The following is a 23,951-nucleotide window of genomic DNA, read 5'->3' as shown; positions in this document are numbered from 1 at the left end:
GTATGCAGCTATTTGCTCTGCCAATGATGATAATAAAGTTTCAGCCTAGCAATTAGGAACAACCATGAAGCATTTGGACTGTCACTCCATGCAGAGCTTCTACAAAGTTAGCCCAAAACTGAACACAGTTCTGAAGAAGGATCGCTGGACCTGAAATTTTAACTAGTTGCTGACGTCTTCCTGCAAATTCTGTTCTTGATTCTTTTAGTTTTTAGCCCCAAACTGTATTGCTGCTAAAGGTCTGAATGTAAAAAAAAATGAATGCGTTGTCTATTGAATTTAGGACACTATCTCTTGAGACTAAGGGACAGATTTTCCCATTGGAAGGCAGGTTCAAATCTAGTGAGGTAAACCCAACTCTGATACCAGCATGCTACCATAGCCAGTTTTCAAAGTGCTCAGGTTCAACTGACCTTAGAGTTGAGTCTGTCACTAAATTAGTGGGAAGGCAGGGTGCAAACCGGAGTGTAGTATGGAAATGGGGTTGGAATACCAGGGGACTGACCTGTGATTTTACCATTGCTCTGGCTTCCATCTCCATGTGGACTTTAAAACGTTGAGAGAGTCTTCATTTTCAAAGTGACTATGACAAACAAAGAGCTGGAATCCAGAAGAGTGTAGGGGATAATCAGTGACTAAAATGTCTTACCCCTCACAACTTCTTTGGCGAAATTTTCATTTTGCTTATGTTAAATGCTGATGCGATTGGTCAGCTTCTGAGACCTCCTAATAGCTGTTCGTCAACATGAAATTCTCAGGAGGTCTCAACTCCTCAATGGCCTCAGGGTGCCCAGCTAATGAGGTGAGCAGCTTCACTTTCCCACTTCCCTGAACTTGATAAAATCATCAAAGTTCAGAATGGATGTGGCAGACTGGCACATGAACGATTTGTACCATTTTTTAAAACCATTCTGCCTCCATTCTGTCACAGTTTAGGATGGGACTTTTGTTGGTCATGAAACAGTTAATTATCTGTATCCAGTAAAATTTGAATTAAGGTTCTCTTTTTTTTGCTTCAATCAAATTACTGGATCATTTTATCACTTAAATGGAAAATTGTACTTAATTGTCAAGATAATTCTTAATTTTATGGTTCTATTTGATATATCTAAACTGCTAAGGTGCTTGTCCTGAGCTATCATTTAACACAGAATCAATCAAAAAGAAGTAAAATGAGCTTCGTCAAAAGGATTACGAAAGAAACATTGGCATTTCAAAGAATCATTAACCATCACTCATAAGTCTAACCTACATGGGAACACCCACGACACAAGTACCAATCTAAATCTTTGGAGAGTTCCTTTGCAAACCTAATTAAGATTTCATTAAAGAAGGTTAATGCTATAGAGTGAGAATTTTCAATGCCACATTTTTTTAAAAGCATTAAACTCTTTTTCACATCAGGCATTCAGTGGAGAAACACTACTGGATCAGCTGGTGAATGTCTCCATTGTACTAAAAGGGGCTTGTATTCTTTTCGTTGCTGTATACTGACCCAAATCCGTCATCATTGTGGAACCTATCATTTACAAAGTGCACCGCATTAAACAACACATCACTATGTGAGAGTCAACCAAACAAAAAGAATCTAAACTGATCCAATTACCTACTTCTTTTTAAATTAAAAAAAATTGGCAGAAACAATGAACACGGCAAAATTTCTCTCTCCAATGTGTTGCTCGTTGTTTTCAACACCTAGTGGTACTGAGCCGTGTGTGCAACGAAGACCTCAAATTTGATCTCTTGATTACTTCATCTCCCAATGGCTATTGATAGAAGTAATATGTTGTTGTTGTGATGCCATAGTCTTACTTCACCCAATTCTCCAGAGCTTGGGTTAGGAGAAAAGTCAACCAGGGTTCCTGGTATTGATAACTATATACTTTTCCATGCTGTATGGTACATTATAAGAAGCACAGGTAGTGCAAGTTCTAGTATTTATTTGTTTGGTATTTGGTTTTGTTAACTATATACTGTGTGCTTATAGTCAAACCTGGGTGAGCTTTAGGAAATAGAAAAAGCAGAAACTTTAAGCATAAGTACAAATATTTTAAAGCTCTGGCAAACTGGGTGTGAACTATCTCTGCATATATACTGCTTCAGTCACTGTCATTCTCGTCCAGTTGTTTATAAAGTTTGGTTTCCTAGAGACTATGGACTTTGGATCCTAGTTTATTTCCAGTAAGTTTGTAGGTTTCTAGCAAGCAATAGAATTCACCACCTTCCAACATCGTGAAATAAGCCACAATCAAACGGTGCACTGAAATAAGAGGATGATAAAAGGCAGTCTGAGAGCCAGTATGACAGAAGAGGAAATGTTTGATTAATCCATTCAAACTCTCTCAGTACATCAGATCCACCCCATACTCTATGACTGGCAAGACACCAGTTGAACCTATAATAGGTTGTAAGTCTCATTTGCTGCTGACCACTATTAAGCTCTCGCCACTGTGCAATGGGAATTTCGGAGTGAAAGTAGTCAAATTGCAAAGGAACAAAGTAAAGCAGAAGTGTACTTTGACAAATAAAAGTATGCAAGGAACAACAAATTTAAGTTGGAGGTTGGATTTATATCAAAAGTCAAAATCACAATCACAAACTTTCATCATCTCTATCAAGACCAAAATAACTCATGAGGTTCCTCAGTACCAGCACTTATCTGTTGGCTGACAAGTTCCTGAACATACAGGAACTGTTAAAGGTCTTCTCTGCATATTTCTGAAGCAAAAAATGCAATGGAAGTCAGGAACATCAGGCTATCACACTTAGCAGATGAAATAGCTTGCTGACGCAGAATATATATTCAGGAGAAGTATCAGAAAACAGCCAAAGCAAGTCATAGCCTAGGTATGAGTCAGTGCCCTAAGAAGAGAAGATGTGAAGTACAGAAGGAAAAGATACTGAGTGTTTCTGAATAATATTTAATTTGTTTCATACTGGTACCATCATTCAAGACTCAAAGTCATGTTCAAAGAGCATTTCTAACCCATGATTATTGGTGCAGACTGTTAATTAATTTTCCTTGGAGTGTCTCACCAGGCGAAAGGTTCTGCAATCAATCCTTCAGAGTATATGGGAAATATGCAGCCAATTCTCTTGATAGAGAACAAAGGAATCCATGTTCTCATGTATCTCCTGAGTCAGGATGTTTTCAATGAAAGTCATTGAGATCACAAATATCCTTTGATTGATTTAGATTTCTTTTCATTAATAAAGATTTCCCAAATCGTAAAAGAAATAGCTTTTTCACAGAATTTACAACAAATTTATAATTGAATGCACAATTCAGAGCCTGTTCCAAAATGAGTATAATGAACACATGAATTCAAGAGTATTCCAAATAACACACTAGACTCTTAGCATAATTTAACATCACAACAAAATCCAATTTGTCTGAGTTCTGAAATATACTTAGGCTATTCTCTCACATGAGACTGTGGCTGGCTCTGTGAGTGTAAACTCTGTAGATCCATGAGATTACAGTGAGTAAATGAATTCTTAGCTCTGCCATCAAGTTAAGCCTGGGGTATAACTGATCCATGCCACAGAAAACTGATGGAATAGCATCGTCACTAGTATTGTACACACTAAATTTTCATTTTCCTTCTGTAAAATTGTTTAAAAGAGGGAATTGATTCAATGCTGTCAGTTCTTCAGCTGACATAATAGATTAAAATTATTTCCTTACTTTTGACTATCGTAAAACTCAGTAATACAGCGTCGCAAATTATTCATAGGGCAGAATCTTCTCGGGGCCAGAGCAATGTGGGCTGTGATGAAAATTGTGGAAGAATCAGATGAAAAGTTTGGCGAAAGTAATCTACACACCAAGATCATCAAACTCCATCTTTTATTCTTTGCACAAGTGGCATAGTGAAATTCCTATTACGCTCTGATAAGTTGCAAATTGACAGGGTTTATTGCCTGCTTAACACTTGGTTAAGAGCCAAACTCACCTCATTAATATTCAACCTTCCATCTTACCAAACTCGACAAACAAATTCAATGTTGAGAAAACTCAACAAGGAAGCCAGAGTGGATTCAGCTTGCAGCTTGTTGTTAACGGCCTCCATGCTAGAAATCGAGCAGTAACAGTGGGCGGCACGGTGGCACAGTGGTTAGCACTGCTGCCTCACAGCGCCTGAGACCCGGGTTCAATTCCCGCCTCAGGCGACTGACTGTGTGGAGTTTGCACGTTCTCCCCGTGTCTGCGTGGGTTTCCTCCGGGTGCTCCGGTTTCCTCCCACAGTCCAAAGATGTGCAGGCCAGGTGAATTGGCCATGCTAAATTGCCCGTAGTGTTAGGTAAGCGGTAAATGTAGATGTAGATGTAGATGTAGATGTAGGGGTATGGGTGGGTTACGCTTCGGCGGGGCGGTGTGGACTTGTTGGGCCGAAGGGCCTGTTTCCACACTGTAAGTAATCTAATCTAATCTAATCTTAGGACACATGCACCCCAGATGCACAAACATTGAAGTCCAACCTGTATCAACCCTCTTGGCATATCTCTGATTCACTGACAGGACGTTTCTGCACTTCAGTGCTGCACCTTGGGTTGCACTGACAAATATCATTACAATGCTGCAGCAAGGACACTGTGCTGTCAGGAACATGGATCCAGTTCATGAACTAGTCCAGGCAGCATCTCTGGGCTCTTTGTTTGTTCTCAGAGCATTCACTCACCCTGACTAGGCAGAAGTGGGCACTCCAGATGCTGGAGATTAGAGTCAAGATTAGAGTGTTGCTGGAAAAGCACAGCATCCGAGGAGCAGGAAAAATCGACATTTCGGGCAAAAACCCTTCATCAGGAAGTAAAACGTCCCTCATTCACTCACTCTGAGCCAACCTGGATATTTGCAGTGTCATTGCTTTACCATGCCTTGCCTTTTAGAACTTTGGCCCTGCAGCTAGAGATATTTTGATCAGGTTGCTATTGACTTGCCATGCTGTTTCATGCAGACACAAAGCCAAGAAACTTGTCATGGTTGTCAGCAGGCCTTAGTCAAGACAAAGAGGGGAGATTTTATTCAGGGGATACCGACACCGTACATCTAGTGCAGCCTTCGATACCAGTTCTGATCCTGCTCAGAGTGGCTAGAATCAAGATCCTTTTGTTTCAATGGATGAAGAGCTGAATATCAGGCAGCCCAGCACTGATCTTGACCCATCCTGCCTTGTTGAAGTTGCTTTCCTCATGGGGAATGAGAGAGAGGAAGGTATTATTGGAGATGAAAATGGTGGCACAGCTATTACTGTTGGTTCAACTGCAAGAGGTTCCTGAGTGAGTGAGAAGGCAGCACAGTGGGCATACAGGGTTAGTGATGTTGAGGTTTAGGGTACGTGAGAAGATGTTGCAGAAAGTAGTGAGAGTAGTAAAGCATGAACCTTCATGGGAAGTGAATACAGTAGCAGAGAAAGAGTAAGTCTGAGGTTTTGGAACACAGATGGTGGACCTTAAATTAGGGGAATGGAGAAAAACATTGATCCACTTTCTCTTTTGCTGGGAATCCCTCCAGATAAGTGAGACTGCATTATCCCAGGTGGCAATCTTGGTTAACTTCGTCCTGGAGGTAGAGGAAGTCCCATGTTGACATTACACCATTCATCAGGGCCCCTGGTCCTTGCCTGTAATGTGAGGTCACTAATACCTCCTGTCTGCTATGTTAGAGGCAAATGTTAGGAACTGTGCAGGACAGCACCAGACCAACAATGCTTATACTGGGTGCACAAAAGTGTTTTAAAGTTACTGCGGGTCTAAGACATATTGGTGAATTTCAGGATATCCACTAAGTAGCGAGCTGTTTCAGGAATAGCATGTGGTAATGTGGGTGGAAATTGGACATGAGAAATGTCATAGGGGCATTGCAGGTTATTAATGAGGCACATCTGATACAATAGGGCAAGAACATTTGCTAGCTCTGTGGCGAAACGCACTCAAGAAGGTACAACATAACTGAACGTAGCCAAAAAATGTAAGATTTGGTCCAAAGTCTTTGCCTATACTTTTCTGAAGAAGGGTCACTGGACCCACAACATTAACTCTGCTTTCTCTCCATAGTTGCTGCCCCACCTGCAGAGTTTCTGCAGCTACCTTTTGTTTTTGCCCCATGTACTCTGTCAGCTGGACGTTCAAATATCTAATAGAACTCAGCTGAAGAAGTACAGAAGAGCTATTCCCAGTGAACTGGCCAATATTTTCCTCTCAATCAACATTATTTATGAAACAGCTTGTCTGTTCATTACCACTTTTTGTGAAAGCTTGCTATGCATAAATTGGCTTTCACATTTTAATTGTCAGAACACTTCAAAAGTATTTAATTATCTGTAAAGCAGTCAGGGATGCTCTGTGGTCTTGATTAGTGCTACATAAATGCACTTTTTTTATGATCACACTGTTCTATTCAATTACTTTGCATGTTTCGAAATGCACTTACAGTAATCCGTATCCAAAAATTTCATGATTCAGTTGATCAGCTAACTAGGAAAAGCTAATATTTTGTGACTGCAGTATACACTCAAGAAAATTAGGAGCACAAATGTGATGCATCCTCTAGGGAGTATGTCATTAAATGTGATGTTCCACTTCGAAAAAATGCTACAAGAAAAGCAAACCACCTGGATTTGCCAGATGGGTGATAAAGAACTACAGAATGGGACCTCAGTCAGGAGTCTTTCTTTTTTTAAATTTGAGGTCTCTGCAACAATTCTTCCATGTGGGAAAATCTAACTTATACATCTAATATTAAACTCATTGAGTTAACTTCCTGTAATCCTGCTCGGCAGACTTATCCCTCAACAACATACTCTGGAAATTCAAGCATGCATGGCACTTCTGGTTAAAAGATCTCAGGGCTACCAGAAGTTCTGATATATACTCTCCACAAATAAAGCTGACTGAAAAACAAACACAAAGTTGACAATGACAACTAATGTATGTAGGAACCTTGCCTTTTAAATACAATAAGATAGCAAACTGCAAAAAATGGAAAAAAAATTATACTCTGATGGCAGTGTCTGTTTGTGTGTAAGAGTCACGGGGCCAATCTATTAGTTTATAGGTTCCTATTTTACCTTATATTAGGCTACATATCATCAATGTAACAGAAAGCAATTGTTATGGTGAAAGGCTAATTATATTCCACAGATTTGGAAATGGATATTGAAAATCACTTTTAATCAGTAAGTGTGAGAGAGAAAGAGGTGTGACTGGAACAAAGTTTTCAAAGGTAATTCAGTCCCAATTTTAAGTTATAAAGCAGCAACCTTTTTAAAGATATATGTCTTGTTTTACATTTGAATATTGTTATTATTTTGTAACATCAACAAAAGTGCGAATTTCATGGCTTCTTTATTATAGGAAAATTGTCCCCTGAGACTACACAGAGATGTAATCAAACACAATGGATGCCAAGGCAGAGAATGAAAGAATTGATCAAGCACATCATTGCAGGGAATTTCAAAAGTAATGAGAGAAAAGTATGAAATTAGAAATCTTTAGGAGAAACTTCCGGAACATGGGGCCCAGATGGCTGAAATCATTCTCACTAATAGTAGGATCAAGGAATTGGGTTGGGCAAAAAGCTGTAATCATAACTACAAGAGTTTTGGAGATTGTATTGTTGGAGAGGGTTATGGAGATAGGGGGAGACCTGGGTCATGAAGGGTTATAAACACAAAGATAACAATTTGAAATGAGAAACATAATTGAGGGTAGATCAGCAACAAAACAGCAAGACTTGGTGTAGGCTATGGATAAACTGAATATCATTTTGTTTGGAGATAAAAAAACCAACTAGGGGTCCATTTAAGTGGTCAAGTCTAAAGATATTAAAAGTCGAGAAGGTGAGTTTTAGCACCAGATGGGAAAGCAGGTGATTTTGCAGAGATGGAAATACACAGTATGTCATCAATGTGGTTATAATCTCATTTAGGATATTACAAGGGATAACTGGTGATGGTTTAACCTAAGGGTTACCACGCCTCAGGCAAGTGGAAAGGTTGAAACTAGAGTCCTTCATGGTCAACTCAGCAAGTGCGGGAATGGAACCCACTTATTGACAAGGAATAAGAGTTAAAGACAAAAGCTACTTAAATTGTGGTTCATCTATGACTGAATTACAGAAAAACACATAGATAATTCTAAATCAGCAGAGGGGTCCAAGCGAGTGTTGGGAAGGAAGAGCTTTGTATTGTTAACATGCATTTGGATGCTTATCCCAAATATTTGAAGGATGAAAAAGTCAAGGGTGTCAAAGATATAGAACATTTTTCAAGTGCTCAAGATACTCCAAAGTGATTCACAGTCATGAGGCACTTTTGAATTGCTGTCATTGTTGTCATTTATGGAACACGACAGCCAATTTGCAGACAACAGAAGTCCCAGAAGAACCAGTGAGATCATTGACCTGATAATCTGTTTTTCCAGTATAATAAGACAAATAACGATGGATGCATGGAAATCCAAAATGAAAATAAAAATTGCTGTTAATACTTAATAGGTCTGGCAGCGTCTGTAGAAGGGAAGCAGAGATAATGTTTCAAGTCCAGTGATTCTTCTGAAGGAGTTTTGCCAACCATTTCAGTTTTTGAATCTGTTTCTTCAATGATTGAGAGAGAATTGTATGCCATATAACCTGAGAACTCTGCTGCTCTTCTACAAAATGAACCTTGCAGTCTTTCATAGTCACCAGAAGGTGCAGATGGAACCTTCATATACTAACGCAGAATTAGATTCTGACTTATGGCGTTTTCAAGGTTGAAAGTTATTTTTTTTATTGAATGTAAGCATCAGGGGATATTGGATTAAGGCAGGTAAGGAGCTGGGGTGCATATCAACCATAAGCTAATTAGACTCATAGATAGAGTCATTGATGTGTACAGCACGGAAACAGACCTTCAGTCCAATATGTCCATGTTGGCCAGATATCCCAACCCAATTTAGTCCCATTTGCTAGCACTTGGCCCATGTCCCTGCAAACCCTTCCTATTCATATACACATCCAGATGCCTTTTAAATGTTGTAATTTTGCCAGCCTCCACCACTTCCTCCGGGAGCTCATTCCATTCACGCACCACCTGCATGAAAACGTTGCCCATTACATCCCTTTTAATTTTTTTCCCTCTCACCCTAAATCTATGCCCACTAGTTCTGGACTCCCCCACCCCAGGGAAAAAAAACCTTTTCTATTTACCCTATCCATGCCCCTCATGATTTTATTAAGCTCTATAAGGTCACCCCTCAGCCTCCGACGCTCCAGGGGAAACACCCCCACCCTATTCAAATCCTCCAACCATGGCAACTTCCTTATAAATATTTTCTGAATCCTTTCAAGTTTCACAACATCCTTCCAATAGAGGGGAGACCAGAATTGCGCACAATATTCCAAAAGTGGCTTAACCAATGTCCTGTACAGCTGCAACATGACCTCCCAACTCCTATACTCGATGCTCGATCCAAAAAAGGAAAGCATACCAAATGCCTTCTTCACCATCCTATCTACCTGCGACCCAATTTCAAGGAACGATGAACCTACACTCCAAGGTCTCTTTATTCAGCAACACTCCCTAGGACCTTGCCATTAAGTAAATAATAGAACAGGCATAAGGACAGACTGGTCTACTCATGTTCCTATGTTTTGATTACATTGAAGTGTCAGGTCAGATTATGTTTATGGTGCTTTGGAGCTCACTACATTAGAATTAGAGATACCAATTGAATCAAGACAGGTATTCGGATTGGATTTTCATTTACAGATTGAAAAGCCTGAATCAAGCCCTTTTACAGCTTCTGAAAGGTGACCCTACATCTCATTTCCACCATCTGTTTGTGTCTGAAAGATGTGGGCAGGAAGAGGTAAGGGATTTCACACAGAGATGCAATGTAGGAGGATAGTGGATGCAGAAGTGGGCTGATTCAAAACTCAATTCAGTTCTCAGAAACAACAACCCAGATACCAAGCTCATTCTAATGCTTTCTAAACGTCACCGCTTACCCACTCATCCCCAGCCCCTGCATGCCCTCTCCATGTCACTTTATATACTCCATTCTACTTCCATATCATGTACTTCCTAGGTCCCTTCTGTGTCCTTTCAAATTTCCTGTGCACCATCCCTGCTGCCATTCTATACTGTACAGCTACTCAGCCAGGATCCATGAAATGCAGATCTCAAGACGTCTCTCAAATGGCCATTAGAAATAAATCCCTTGCAATCTAATTGATGTCATGCAAATGCACCACAGTAGGAAGAAACCTCTAAGTCATAAACACTGTTTGTGTGATCAGTCTGTTAATGATAGATACATATTTACTTGGCATATTAAAGAGGAATAATCCTTTAATGACTTCTTAAAAGTGGTAGTCAAAAGGTGAACACAATCCCCTTCTGAGATAAGTGATTTGTGAGTTGTTGAAACGAAGCCAATTATTTATAAAGGCTTCAGCTGTAAAAACCAGGCCTGGGAAATCTAAACAATGGAATGCATTAAAATCAGATGCCTAGTTGTTCATAGCAGTCCAGGTACACTTTTTTATGGCATTTTTTTAAATTTAAGAGGTATCTGGGCACTTAAATCACTTCAGGTTATTATCATAGAGATCGTGATGTTTTATTCAGGCTTAATACATTGGGGAAAGAACTGTAATGTATCTCAACATAAAACAATGCTGATCACTGAAAGAGTTAACTTTTAACATTTCCCCTTCCCCCACCTCATCCTAGTTTCAAACTTTCAGCTCAGCACTGTCTCCTTGACTTGTCCGGACTTGTCCGACCTGCCTATCTCCTTTTCCACCTATTCACTCCACCCTCTCCTCCTTGACCTATCACCTTCATCTCCTCCCCCACTCACCCATTGTACTCTATGCTACTCTCTCCCCACCCCCACCCTCCTCTAGCTTATCTCTCCATGCTTCAGGCTCACTGCCTTTATTCCTGATGAAGGGCTTTTGCCCGAAATGTCGATTTCGCTGCTCGTTGGATGCTGCCTGAACTGCTGTGCTCTTCCAGCACCACTAATCCAGTTTTAACAGAAGAGTCCTAGTGATTTACTGCATTTTAAAAACATTTTACAAGTACCTGTCAGAATGTTGACTCCTGGGTTTTGGCTGGCCCAAGTTCTTCCCCAATAAGAAAAAGTTTTTGAGGGCTTTCAAAACCATCACCAGCACACAAACACAGCTGAGGGAGCAAATTCAAAGAGGTGCAGGAAAGGTCACAACCAAAAATCATCACGCTTGACAATAAAGGCCACAAGTAAATAGCAGGGGTTGAGAAGCCAGGTAGATGTTGATGTTGTAGCTATTCTGAAGCAGCCTGGCTTGGGGCATAGCTAGTTTTAGCACATAAATCTTCAATATAATTGTTGGAATGTGACCAGAGCTCATAACCTTTATAATATCCAGTGCTTTCTGCTATGTCTAAATAAACTGTGGAGTGAATAGAATTGGCTGATTATTGGCACCTGTGATGCTGGGGATCTGAGGAGAAGGCCAAGGTAGATTGTCTACTCCCCATTTCTGACTTAAGATGGACGCACACGCTTAAAGTTTGTCTTTTGCACTGATTTGCTGAGCTCTCTCATAATTGAGGATGGAGACATTTGTGGACCACCTTCCTCCTCTGGTTAGTTGTTTAATTGTCCAATGCTGTTCTGACTGGAGGACTGCAGAGCTTAGTTCTGATCTGCTTAGCTGTGTTGATTTCATGAAGCTTGTTCTGTTTGGCATGCAAGTAAATCCGAGTTGTAGCTTTACCAGTTTGATACCTCAATTTTAATTATCTGAAGGCTGCTTCCGGCATGCTTTTAACGGAACTTGAAGATAGTGGTTTTGCCCCATATCTGCTGTCCTTGTCCTTCTGTGACAGTGGGTTTCAAAGGTTCTGACTAAGAAGCCTTGGTGAATATCTTAATAAATAATTTAACAAAAGAACATCATTTTGTACTCAGAGGAAAAACACTATAACACGATATAAAGAAATATTTGAAATGACCTTATAGTAAATATTAAAAAAAACATTTTAATCTAACAATGTTACAGACATCCAAGCGTCAGTGAGGGATCACTATATTTCCATGCTAAAGCTGTGTCTAATTCTGGAATATTGTCTTCAGTTCTCGAATCCACATTATAGAGGGAAGTGATTGCACTAGAGAGGATGCACTGAAGATTTCAAAATGTTGCCTCCGCTGGACAGTTTCAGCTATGAAGAGAGATTGGGCAGACTGGTGTTATTTTCCATGGAGCAGAGGAGGTTGAGAGGGGACATGATTGCAATGTATAAAATTATGAGGGGCATAGACATAGTAGACAGGAAGAAACTTCTCCCCTGATGGAGGTGTCAGTGACCAGGGGTATAAGTTTAAGGTAAAGGGCAGAAGGTTTAGAGGAAAAGTGAAGAAAAATCTTTTCACCCAGAGAGTGGTAGAATTGTGGAACACACTGCCTGTAAGAGTAGTATAAACTGAAACCCTCATAATATTTAAGAGGCATTTTGATGTGTGCTGTGTTGCCAAGGCATACATGTCTATGGGCCAAGTGCTGGAAAATGGGATTGGAATAGTCAGGTGGTTGTTTTTGAATGGCATGGACATGATGGGCTGAAGAGCCTTTTTCTGAGCTTTAGACCTCTAGGACTATGATTAAAGTTCCTTGCTCAGCTGGCGTGGTTTTATTGGTTTCATATAGCCAATTCATTAGGTGCTATTTTCTTTTATTAATGTCTCTTCCTGCGACCCTTAGGCTGCTAACTCATTTACTCCTTCATATGCTTTCCTCAAACTCATATCTTCAACTTCCAGAGCTTTCCACGATAACTTTGAAGTTATCCATAAACCTCCCATGACTTTTTATTTCCAGCCACTCTGTTTGACTACTAAAAACAGGAGCTCAGCTGTTAAGGATTGCTGCTGTCTGAAATGGTTTTTGTCTGAATGAACGTGCTTCTACACCTGCCACTCTGAATTATAAACCTCAAGTCAGCAATCATCTCAGAATAATATTCCAAGGGTGTTCCCCCATACTGCTGTCCTTATCCTTCTGTGATAGTGGGTTCCAAAGGTGCTGACGAAGAAGCCTTGGTGAATATCTTAATAAATAATTTAACAAAAGAATTATTTATTAATAATATATTGTACTCAGAAGAAAAACACTTAGCTGCAATTACATAATTTCTTGGAAATGTTATATTTTACTTACGAGTCAAAAAATGACTTTGAGCTCTTAAATAAAAGTCAGATCTTCATGAAAGCTAAATTAAAATTTCCCCCTTTTCAGTACCTATGTTTTCATCAATTATAGTATATCATGAACTTGCATTACACAATATATAATAATATAAAGCAATTATGCTAAATCAAAACAGGAACAGAGTTCTTGTTTTTAAAACAGAGATTGAGTTATGTCAGAGTTTAGATTAGAGTGGTGCTGGAAAAGCACAGCAGGTCAGGCAGCATCCGAGAAGCAGGAAAATCGACGGTTCGGGCAAAAGCCCTTCATCTGAAATTGAGTTATGTCAGTCTATAATGGACTGACTTTTCTGACACTCTGACCCTAATTTATTCCAAATCTACATTTGACCATTATTTCCTCTGAGAAATCGTGGGAGATTGAAATATGATAGATAAATATAGAACAAGGTGTTGTATAACAGAGGAAGCAGTGATTAATCTTAATTTGAAGAGAAATTTGAAATATTTCATTGCAATTGCTAAAACCAATGCATTATGAATACCAGCTGTACAAGTCATCAACATGCAGGTGTACTATTTATTCTTATTGCATCTGATGTCAATTTCAAACAGAAAGTGGGTCATTCGGGATACATTTAACTGCCCTATTTGTAAAACATATTAAGCACATTGTGTGCTATTTCACTGTGTAATACATAAGAATCCTTTGCTTTTTCTGTTGGTTTCCTTTAAGTTAACTTAATATCCAGTAACCAAAGATTTAAGGGTATATTTTAAATGCAATCAGATGATAACACCTAATTCAAAAGTAATTATTATTCCCTCACCTGGCCTCTGAATAACATGTTTTGGTATATTTAGATTCTCTGTTTGTTTTCTGGATTTCCTGTTCAGGTTGTATCTTCAAGAGTGTATATGCACAGGCCAAATCCTGCACAATCTAAGGTGTAGAGTTGACTGTTTACATTTTTCTTCAGAACTTGTTTACATTTCATGGACTTGGGCCACCAGTAAATTTGAATTAATTATGTCCAAATAATTGATGATTTTAGATTGGATACTGGAACGAATATGAAAGACTGGTGACCATTGCTGATATGCAACAGATGAATGAATCAACTTCAGCTGAAAACAGAACAATAGTAGTCACAACTATAATGGTAAGTACAAACTTTTTTTCATTTGTTTAATTAACTTAAAATTTTTAGTACAATTTACTATATAAATGTTTCATTCTCTAACTTTTGCCAAAAAATTATTTTGCAGAGAGCTACACAGTGATGGAATTTCACTGACTGACTGTGAGAAGATATTAGTGCAGGCTTAAAAATAAGATTTAAGCTGATTCCCAAATACAGTAATATTTTACTGATGGAGATACTCTTCCATTTTTAAGCAGTACATCTCAGTAATTTATTACCTCCGCCCCAAAAGGGGACAGAGGTACTTTAACTGGTATTCTTGTTTGTCTGTCTGTTTGCTTGTTTGTCTGTCTGTCTGCCTAACTGCCTGCCTGCCTGCCTGGCTACCTATCTACACGCCTGTCCATCTGCTTCTGAACAATAAGAAATCCTTCACGGATTTCAACAGGACTTGATATGTAGATTCAAGGGGACAATACCTCAAACAAGTTCAATTCAGGACAAGGTCCAATAATGTAATAATTATTGCATGGTGACCTGTTTCACATTTTGCAACTTAATTTAATGTGATAACTTACTATAATGTGTACGAATGTATACCTCATGATCATCACTTTATGACAGCAACAACCTCTTAAGTGCTGCCAGCTATTATTAAGTAGCATTAAGGTACTGATGACAGATTTCTGAGAAACTGGTGAAATGAATTCTAGGCATCAGCTGAAAGACCACATGTCAGTGCTAGCCCCACCAATACCTGAGAATGTTCCTGACCAAAGGGCGACACTGTCACAATGTCCCATCCAGTGGAACTGTTTTGTATGTAAATCTCAAAATTCAATCTTATAAGATATTAAATGTAACTAAACTATACAACACAGTCTCAAAACATCTTCAACCATTTTATCACTGGCCGTGTTCCCTCTTTGATGTATTCATGATCAACTCGGGTTGTATTTTCAAAACAGTAGGATTCACTCTGTTATGTGTAGCTATATTGTTAACAGCATGGCAAATATTTCCTTCATATTAAGAAAAAGCATTCACATCTTCACAAGAAATATCAGAGAAATAAAACGTTCATAATCACACTTACAACTTGCAACACATACAGAAAAATATCCATCACTGCTATCATGTTATGGCCAAATGATGCTCAAATAATACATTTTATCAATATTGTTTCTTCCTAATATATTCTGACACAGAGTGAAATGACCATTTTGAAATTTATTCAGGAAACATTTGCTCCAACAGTGCTTAGTTCAGCTCCTTAACATTCCTTTCTGTGAATCCAACAAAAATGTTAATATGTTAAATGTTAAAAGTTTCAATCCTTATTATAATAGCATTTTATTTTCATTGCTGCTGTTATTTCTAACATTCAAGGTCCTATGTATACTTTTCTCACCAGAATGGGTGATGTTGTGATGAATATATCATCAGTAGTTGTTAAACTGTAGCTTTGAGTCTGTAACAGGGAAGTTCACTTTATAAATTCCACTTATTGCCATCAACTTCTATTGTGTTCTATTTTATTGTCACATTTTTTCAAAAAGAAAGCTCCCAGTGCTGTTCAATAAATGTCCATTCATTTTATATCTGATATTGTCACTTTTTTTTCAAATGTTTCCTACGCACGTTCACTTTGTAAAGTTATCTTGTAGTGGATCCTTTTATTTGGATGATATCACTGAAGTTTCCAGACATTGCAGTGGCAGTCATTGCATGAATGGACTTAACTGCTTTTTGAAATATGTCCTGATAAGATACCTTCTAATTTATTTTTAAACTGATATAACCACCATAATGGGACACAACCTCCTTTATTCACTTTTGTTGCTTTTCTGCTGACAATTAAAGGTTACAATTTGTCAAATATCAAAGAATCAATTCATTTTGAATCTAAACCATGCATGTTGGGATTTTTAAAAAATCTGTAGTTTCTGATGGCGGCAAGTGAAATGAATTTGAGCATGAGCTCATTTTTAAAACTGTAAATCATTTTAGGTTAATCGACACCAACAAAGGTAATTTACAAAACAGTTGCTCTAATAGACGTAACTTGCTTGGTTCCCTTATCTGGAACCTACATGATTGTTTGTCTTTTTATTTTAATCAGTAGAAATTGTGAAAAATATGGCTGCAACTGCTGATGCATGGTGCAGAGGATGAGATTTCCTGCCAGGAGTACAATTTTGTAAAATTACACCTTGAATATTTGAAAGTATGATGTGTACCATCAGTGAAAAACACAATATATAAAATTTTCAAATCGATTCTTTGAATGAACATATTGGGAATAAATGGGGTTATGTCTCTGTTACAGTAGAATTGCCATATTTACTGCTAGTATCACACAACATGATTTAAGACCCTAATTTTCCAGCCTCAATCATAAAGACTGCAGAATGGCTGGAAATAGGGATTTGAAAGATTGCACCAGTAGCATGTGCAGCCTAGTCCAGGATTAAATATGAAGTGCATTCCTGTAGGTGCAAAGAGCAGGCTTTAACGGCACCAGGTACATCTTTGTACTGATTTTTCGGTTGCCAAGACTTTGAAAATAAAAATGGTTCAAATTCCCATCCCCGGTTTGCACAAAGTAGTTGAACAGGAATGGAGTACTCACGTATGAGTCGGATTATTGCAAGGAGAATGAATCAGCATTACCATTCCTGATTACATCAACAATCACTGCTGGAAAACTTACATCTGTGAATATTGCATGAGGCTGGACATTGAACATCCTAATCCCAGCATTGCAATGACAATGAATACTTAATGACTGAACACATACCATAAAAATAATAACTTGGGTGAGGAACTAGTGCCATGAAACTGTATTAAGCATAAGACATTAACCTTAGAAAGGAGAGTGAAAGATTGAAAATGGAAGAGAAGATTGCAGTATTGTTGGTACCACAGTGTGAGCATCTTCAAGTGATACAAATAAATTGACAAGCATGTTTGCAATGTCTGAAATTAAAAAGCTGATTTTAACTTGAGATATATTTGGGACAGGGTGGGAGTGAACAAGATTCTCCACGCACTCTTTTATAAATATTTGTCTGCACTGCACATTCTGCCAAAAGGAAGTGGGAATGATACCAGCAGGAAGTGGTAAATCTGATGTAACATAAACCCTGGGAACTCAGGGCATATTACATAGGATAAGTTTAGTAATGTTGGAGGACTGAGTCTCCAGAAATGATGTCAGTGATGGAAGGGTGACAAAGAGCCAAGATTTTGATCAGAAAAAACCTGTATGCAAGAAGAGGTAATGGCCCAGTGGTATGATTACTAGACTATTAATCAAGAATTCCAGGTAATGTTCTGGGGACCTAGATTTGAATCCCTCCAAGGCAAGTGGTGAAATTTGAATTCAATAGAAAGCTGTAATTAAGAGTCTGATGATGACCATGAAGTCATTGGTTATTGTCAGGAAGTAAAACATCAGGTTTACTAAAGGCCTTTCAGGAAGGAGACAGCCATCCTTACCCAGCCTACATGTGGCTCCAGACCCATAGCAACTCTTAACTGCTGTCTGAATAATGAGGGATGGGCAATGAATGCTGGTCCAGCAGTGACACCTACAACCTGTGAATTAATGATAAAATGGCCTGGAGCATCACTCCTGCTCCCCAAACCCATAAAATATCTTCACACAAATATCAGAAAAAGAATGACTTGGATGTGTTCTGGTCAATGTTCTGTATCCTGGTAGTATTTATCGATTGATTTGCTGTTTCAGATTCAAATGGGATCCCAGTCTTAATGGTGTAATCGATCCATGACTTTCATGTGCAAAATTGGCCCCCCATCTGCCTGGATTGAGTACTCTCCAATACCCCAATTGAGGTAGTCAAAGAGGTCAGCTTTGGATATGTGCGAAGCTCATCTCCAACCTCCATACAGTCTTTCAGAACCTTTCAACAAGATATTCAATACATATCATCAAGGTCATAGGACTACATTTTCTGTGGAAGGAACATGCTTAATAGCCTAGCTGTCCTTTTTCTGTCCATTACATTTTTACCTGATACTTTGTATCAATAATACAATAGTCTCTTTGGAATTAATAGATATTAGTTCCTCAACAGCACTTATTACCTATTAGTTTCTGTCCAAGACATCCTGGAAACAATTCTGTAATAATAAAAATAAGCACAAGTATGAATATCTGCAAATGTGGAAATCCCATTTTTTTCAGGAAAATAGTAAACCTTCTCATTTGGTCTCAAATCCCTGAACAGTATTTATGAGCTTGATCCATTTATTCATTTTCTTTATTGTTGCAGGAATCACCGTATGTAATGCTGAAGAAAAATCATGAACAATTTGGTGCAAATGATAGATATGAAGGCTATTGTGTGGATTTAGCTTTTGAAATAGCCAAGCATGTTGGCATTAAATATAAACTGTCTGTTGTCCCTGACGGTAAATATGGAGCTAGAGATCCTGAAACTAAAATCTGGAATGGAATGGTGGGTGAACTAGTATATGGGGTAAGTATCAATTTAAGAAGATGGAAAAAATTATATGTATTTCACATCAGAAACAGGCTGAAAATCAGATGTATTTATTATTATTCAAAGCTGCTTGGCCCCAAGTGCACAAACAAAATAATCACAAGTTATTCACGTTTACACTATGTGAATTTCTTCTCTGATGTTGACACATACAGCACTTCATAATTTGAAGTCATGTAGGAAAATCTAAACCATTTGATATTGAATATATTTATTCTGTATTATTTGTGTTGGTTATTATTTTTTTTAAAACCTTACATTTCATTTGTAAGGCAATTTTAAAAATACAGGACTGCGCAATGGTCTGATTATTGGAATGTCATGTAGTGGCAAAGATTGACCTTTGATCTCTTAATCTCAAAAAGAGTCTGGATCCTGTCTTCTTTGAGTTTGCTTGGAAATCTGTATAAATATGTCACATGGGTATGGATTCTTTTTATAAACAAAATACAAATAAATATCATTCATTAAATTATTCTGCCATTAAACTCAGATCAACAATGGCCACAGTCCAATACATCCAAGAAACTTCAATTTTTAGTTGCTAACTGCTTCTTTTGCTCCCACTGTCTTGCATTGTATAGTTTCAACTGTACTTCAATTTTCAGTTGCACAGAATTAGAAAGATACCCTTGCAGAATGTATTTCTGACGATAGATACATCAGATTTACTGTTCAATCAAATATCCCTTCCAGAAAAGAAAAGGCAATAAATCCAATCCCTTATGTGAACCTAAGGTTGGTATTGTATTTCACCATTGTGACTTATGAAGCTAAATATTTCTGTTCGGTTTAATTCCTTGTCAAACTCTCTTTTTATATACCATACAGGCCAAAGTATTATGGGAATTATTTATTCCTGTTATTTGCCTGGTTCAATTCTGTGATAATACATTCTAACAAATAATTATCCAACTTTTCCTACTAGAAGCAAATATAGGATTGGACCATTTCAAATTGATAGCTCAACGTCAGGTCCTTAAATTGAGATGATAGGCTCAGAGTTGACCAGAGTCTGAAAATTGCACTACAGAATCCTTAAGTAAATACCAGTCAGACAACACAGACCAAGTGTTGCAGATGCTGGAGATCTAAAGTTAATAACAGAAAATGCTGAGGAATCACAACAAGTCTTGCAGGATTTGTGGTGGGAAAATCAGAATTAACATTTCACATCCTAGATGATTTCTTCATTACACTGAATAACGATCTCATTAAGAATCCTAATTTAATCTAGAACCTTAGAAAGGTTATGGCACAAAAAAAAGCTATTCAGTTTAAGTCTGTGCTGGCTGAGAGGAAATAAAAAGCTCACCTTCCATTCTATTCCCACCTGTCAGCATCGAGCCTGTAACATTGCAGCACTTTTTCTACAGATCCAAGTACTTTTTAAACAAGTTGAGGGTTTCTTTTTCAGTTACTAATCTACCAAACCAGGCAACAAGTTCCAGATATCTCTGGATAAACATGTTTTGCTTCATTTCCCTCAAATCCATCTACCAATCTTTAAGTTTTCAATTAATCAACCACCTCGGAATTAGGTCTTGTCTACTCTATCTGGGCTACTTGTCATTTTGCTTACCTCAGTTAAGTCACACCTCAGTCTCCTGTGTTCTTTGGAAAATAACTTTTGCCTATTCATTCTTGCCTAATGTCTACAATTCAAATTGTACTAATATTCGTGTTAATCTCCTCTGTATCTGTCAAGAACAGTAATATCCTTCTTGTAATTCAGTGACCAGTACTGTGGACAAAACTGCTAACTAGCATTTTGTATTCAATATTACACATTTTATCCATAACCTCTCCTTGCCTATTTACATTCAGCACTAACCAATGTTGCTCTGGTCCTCAGAGCTCATTTTGTTAAAATGGTAAGTATTTATGAAGAATCACAAGTTTCTGCATTTCTTTGGAAAATTGTTATCAGTTGCTACTTGCTGGTGCATTTTTCGCATGACATTGCTTTGTTAGGTACCCTTTGCTGACCATAATAGCAATTTTAATGCTCAGTATAGGTAGTTGGATCTTCAAATGGTCATTGTGGGTTTGGAAAAGAATGAAAACTTCAGGCAGACGGAACAAAAGGAGTTAATTTTAACTTTGGGTGTTTGGAATCAACTGAACTCATCTCTAAATCAAGGTCATCAGACCTGGGTACACCTGACAAGAGATATCTGACATGATGTTCTTTGACCTACAGTTCATGAGGGAGTCATCTTTTTGACTCTAACTTTCCAGGTAAGATTTGCCATAGTAACAGTCCCTTCAGACATTGTGAAGCTTTCAATTTTGATATGTCAGATCTATCTGAGCCATATATGTCAGTCTTCACTAAACAGAGGTGTCAAACAAGCCACAAAAGGCTAGTCTTCTAGGGATTTAGTTTTTGTCAATTTCCTGATGAAAAGAAGGAAAAGCAAAGCAGTTGTGGGACTTTCATGATATAGATTGGTTTCCAAAAGTACAAGGCCTCACTGATACGCCTGTCACCAGGAAGTCTGGACGGATGACCAAATCAAGACCATCTCACAGATCCCATGCTTAAAACACCATTGAGGACTCCCTGAATCGAGGCTCAATTTATGTCACAACATATGACTAGAATGCTGAAACAGAGATTTTGCTGTCTGGATAGATCAAGTGATGACCATTGCTGTTATATAATATCCTATTTATCAGTGTTTGCTGATAACGTTGATACACAGAAAGAGAAAACCTTTCTAAAAGACACACCCACAGTCTTAACAGCAAAGGAGAATGAAGAAGGGAAGGAATTAGAAGTGGCTGAAGAGGATCTACAACAAGGAAGTATTAATCATTGTTGACAGGTCTTTGGCCCAGATGTTGCAGCCTCCAGGTAGTTGGAAACTAGACATTTGACCCAGGATACATCTCAGAGCCCCTGGAGGTCATGACATACTGACTCTGTCACACAAGAAGATTGAACTGCTAATGGACAACACCCTGGCACTACAGAACCCTCCAATTATACCTGGCTATGCGTTAGAGTCAAAGATTTTGGATACTTCCCAACTTGTTTAACCAAAACATTGCCCAGCAAATGTTAGGTGATTAAACTCTAGTCTAAGATCAGATTACTATGCAACTGACCTCACCCAATTACTCAAACTGACACCCATACCCCAAAGCTCTCTTGACATTTGATGACCTTTCCCCCAACCAATTCCCCATTGATCCCCGATTGCCCTCTGAATCAAAGTCACTAGACCTCACCAGTACCCACTTTGAACTTGGGGCTCTTCCTAAGACCCTCAGATGCAACTGTGCCCTCATCTCACATTAAGAAATTCCATGACACCTAAATGGAAGCTAGGCATGTGAAGAGAGGGCCTGGCCTCTGTGCAGATTCTTGGTGCTGCTGTCTCTGACAATTCTTGTCCTGAAGGAATTTTGTTTAGCCCCCTCCATTAGAAGATTGGTCCCAAAGATCAGGAGATGGTGAATTCTCTTCCTGGTCAGCTTCTTACCGAAGGTTTCTGATATTGAGCAGAAGATTCCAGCCATAGAGTTTTAATTTGTAAATATGGTCATGCATGAATGTCTTCCTTATAAAATTGACCCATGTACAAGCTAGTTTGGTTAATCACCCATTGACTCAACTACCATTCCTGTCTGTATCCTTACATACTTGGCAATAAATAAATACTATATTTCAAAGAGGATGCAAGAAGTTTAGATCTCTTGTGACACCTAGCAGTTTTTTTTTACTTCAATGATGTTTTCCCTTCGTGAGAGTATTTGCTTGTCCTGTTTGTACTTTGTTTAAGTGAGAGGAGCCTGTGTATTGGCATCTTGCTGCTCCTCAGTATATCCTTGGACGCAGTAGTGGTGCTGAACCTGTTTGTACCGGATTATATGTTGGCCTAACTGAGCTGGCACTCAAATAGCTAGTTCAACAGTACTCTGATTGGAGTGGCTGTCATGTCAGATGTGGAAAACCTTGAGGTTATTACCGCTTCTGTCTTGTTAAGATCACTTGTGAATGGCCAGGGATCCCTACGGAAGCAGAGCCTGTTGATCACTTGCAAGTGGGAAGACTGCCATCAAGATAAACTCAAGTTAACCCTCCGGCCTTGTCATGACTCCAGTACATTGGATCCCATATTTTCACTGGTGCCGTCAAAGCATTCCGCTACTTAGGAACTCAGTTCTTGGGAAACATTCTATAAATGGCTGTGGAAATGTCTCTTGAGGCATTCACTTTATATTTTCCATAGATGTCAAAGCCACATTTCTGTACAGTACCTGGTATATAATAGAGAGAATTTGAGACTTTATGACAAAAAAATCCTTTGAAACATTTTGGCTCAGTGATTTTCTTGCAGATACTTCAAGGTACTTGAACTTGAGACTTTGAAGTCACAGGGCTTGACAGATGTGCAAATGATATGCAATTAGTTTGAAGTGGAGTTGTGATTTTTTGACAGAGAATACAGCCAATTAGTGTAGCATCGGAAGTCTTTGTGTCTGTTAAGCAAAGGATTCAAGCTAAAGCATTTTGGATGTGAAAGTTTAAATGTGCAGGAAGTGAGGTTGTGCTAGTGTTTTCCAGGCTCTAATTCTGTTAGAGCAATCGTGCTTATGGCAAGCAGAGATTTAATTTGAGTTGTCAATCAGCTAACTTTGACAGTTTTATTCCATTAAAAGGATTTCTTCCTTATTCAAAATCTATGAATGGAAAAGTCAATATCGACAAGGAGTCTGCTCGTGCAAGAATCTGAAATGAAGTGGTCAGGCCTGAAGACACTTGATCCTCATCTACCTAAAACTGACAAGCTATGGGAACCAGGCATACTCCCAAAGCAGCTGTGACTGGGGACCTGGGAAAATTGCTTGGGCTCCAATGCTGAAAGGGAAAGTTAAATGGGTGGCAGGCATGAGCTAACAGCAGATCACCATGTTTCTCTGAAGCCAGGAAAGGCTGCTCTTTCTAGATCCACATGAATGTGCATGAAAACCATTTTATTTGCTTTTTTGTTTGAAGCCACTGTGGACTGAGAGAAACTGAGCAGAGTGAAGCACACCTCAGTTTATGCCAGGATCAGCAGAAGGGCCCAAAGACGTT

At 38.6% G+C, this 23,951-nt stretch overlaps 1 protein-coding gene across 6 annotated transcripts in view; it reads left to right on the top strand.

Annotated features, from left to right (window-relative positions):
- Positions 1-23,951, top strand: part of gria3b (glutamate receptor, ionotropic, AMPA 3b) — a 351,500-nt gene that overhangs the window by 234,104 nt on the left and 93,445 nt on the right. For all 6 annotated transcript variants that reach the window (XR_011964134.1, XM_072595311.1, XM_072595312.1 and 3 more), the window contains exons 9-10: positions 14,241-14,348; positions 18,632-18,838. Coding sequence is in view for 5 of the 6 variants with exons in the window: in XM_072595311.1 (XP_072451412.1) it covers positions 14,241-14,348; positions 18,632-18,838 (315 nt within the window). In the remaining variant the exon portion in view is untranslated. The remainder of the gene's footprint in view (positions 1-14,240; positions 14,349-18,631; positions 18,839-23,951) is intronic.

This window comes from Chiloscyllium punctatum, chromosome 25 (genome assembly GCF_047496795.1).
Source record: "Chiloscyllium punctatum isolate Juve2018m chromosome 25, sChiPun1.3, whole genome shotgun sequence".
NCBI lineage: Eukaryota > Metazoa > Chordata > Chondrichthyes > Orectolobiformes > Hemiscylliidae > Chiloscyllium > Chiloscyllium punctatum.
Note: the sequence above shows the minus strand (reverse complement) of the source record. Positions and strands in the feature narration are given on the sequence as shown.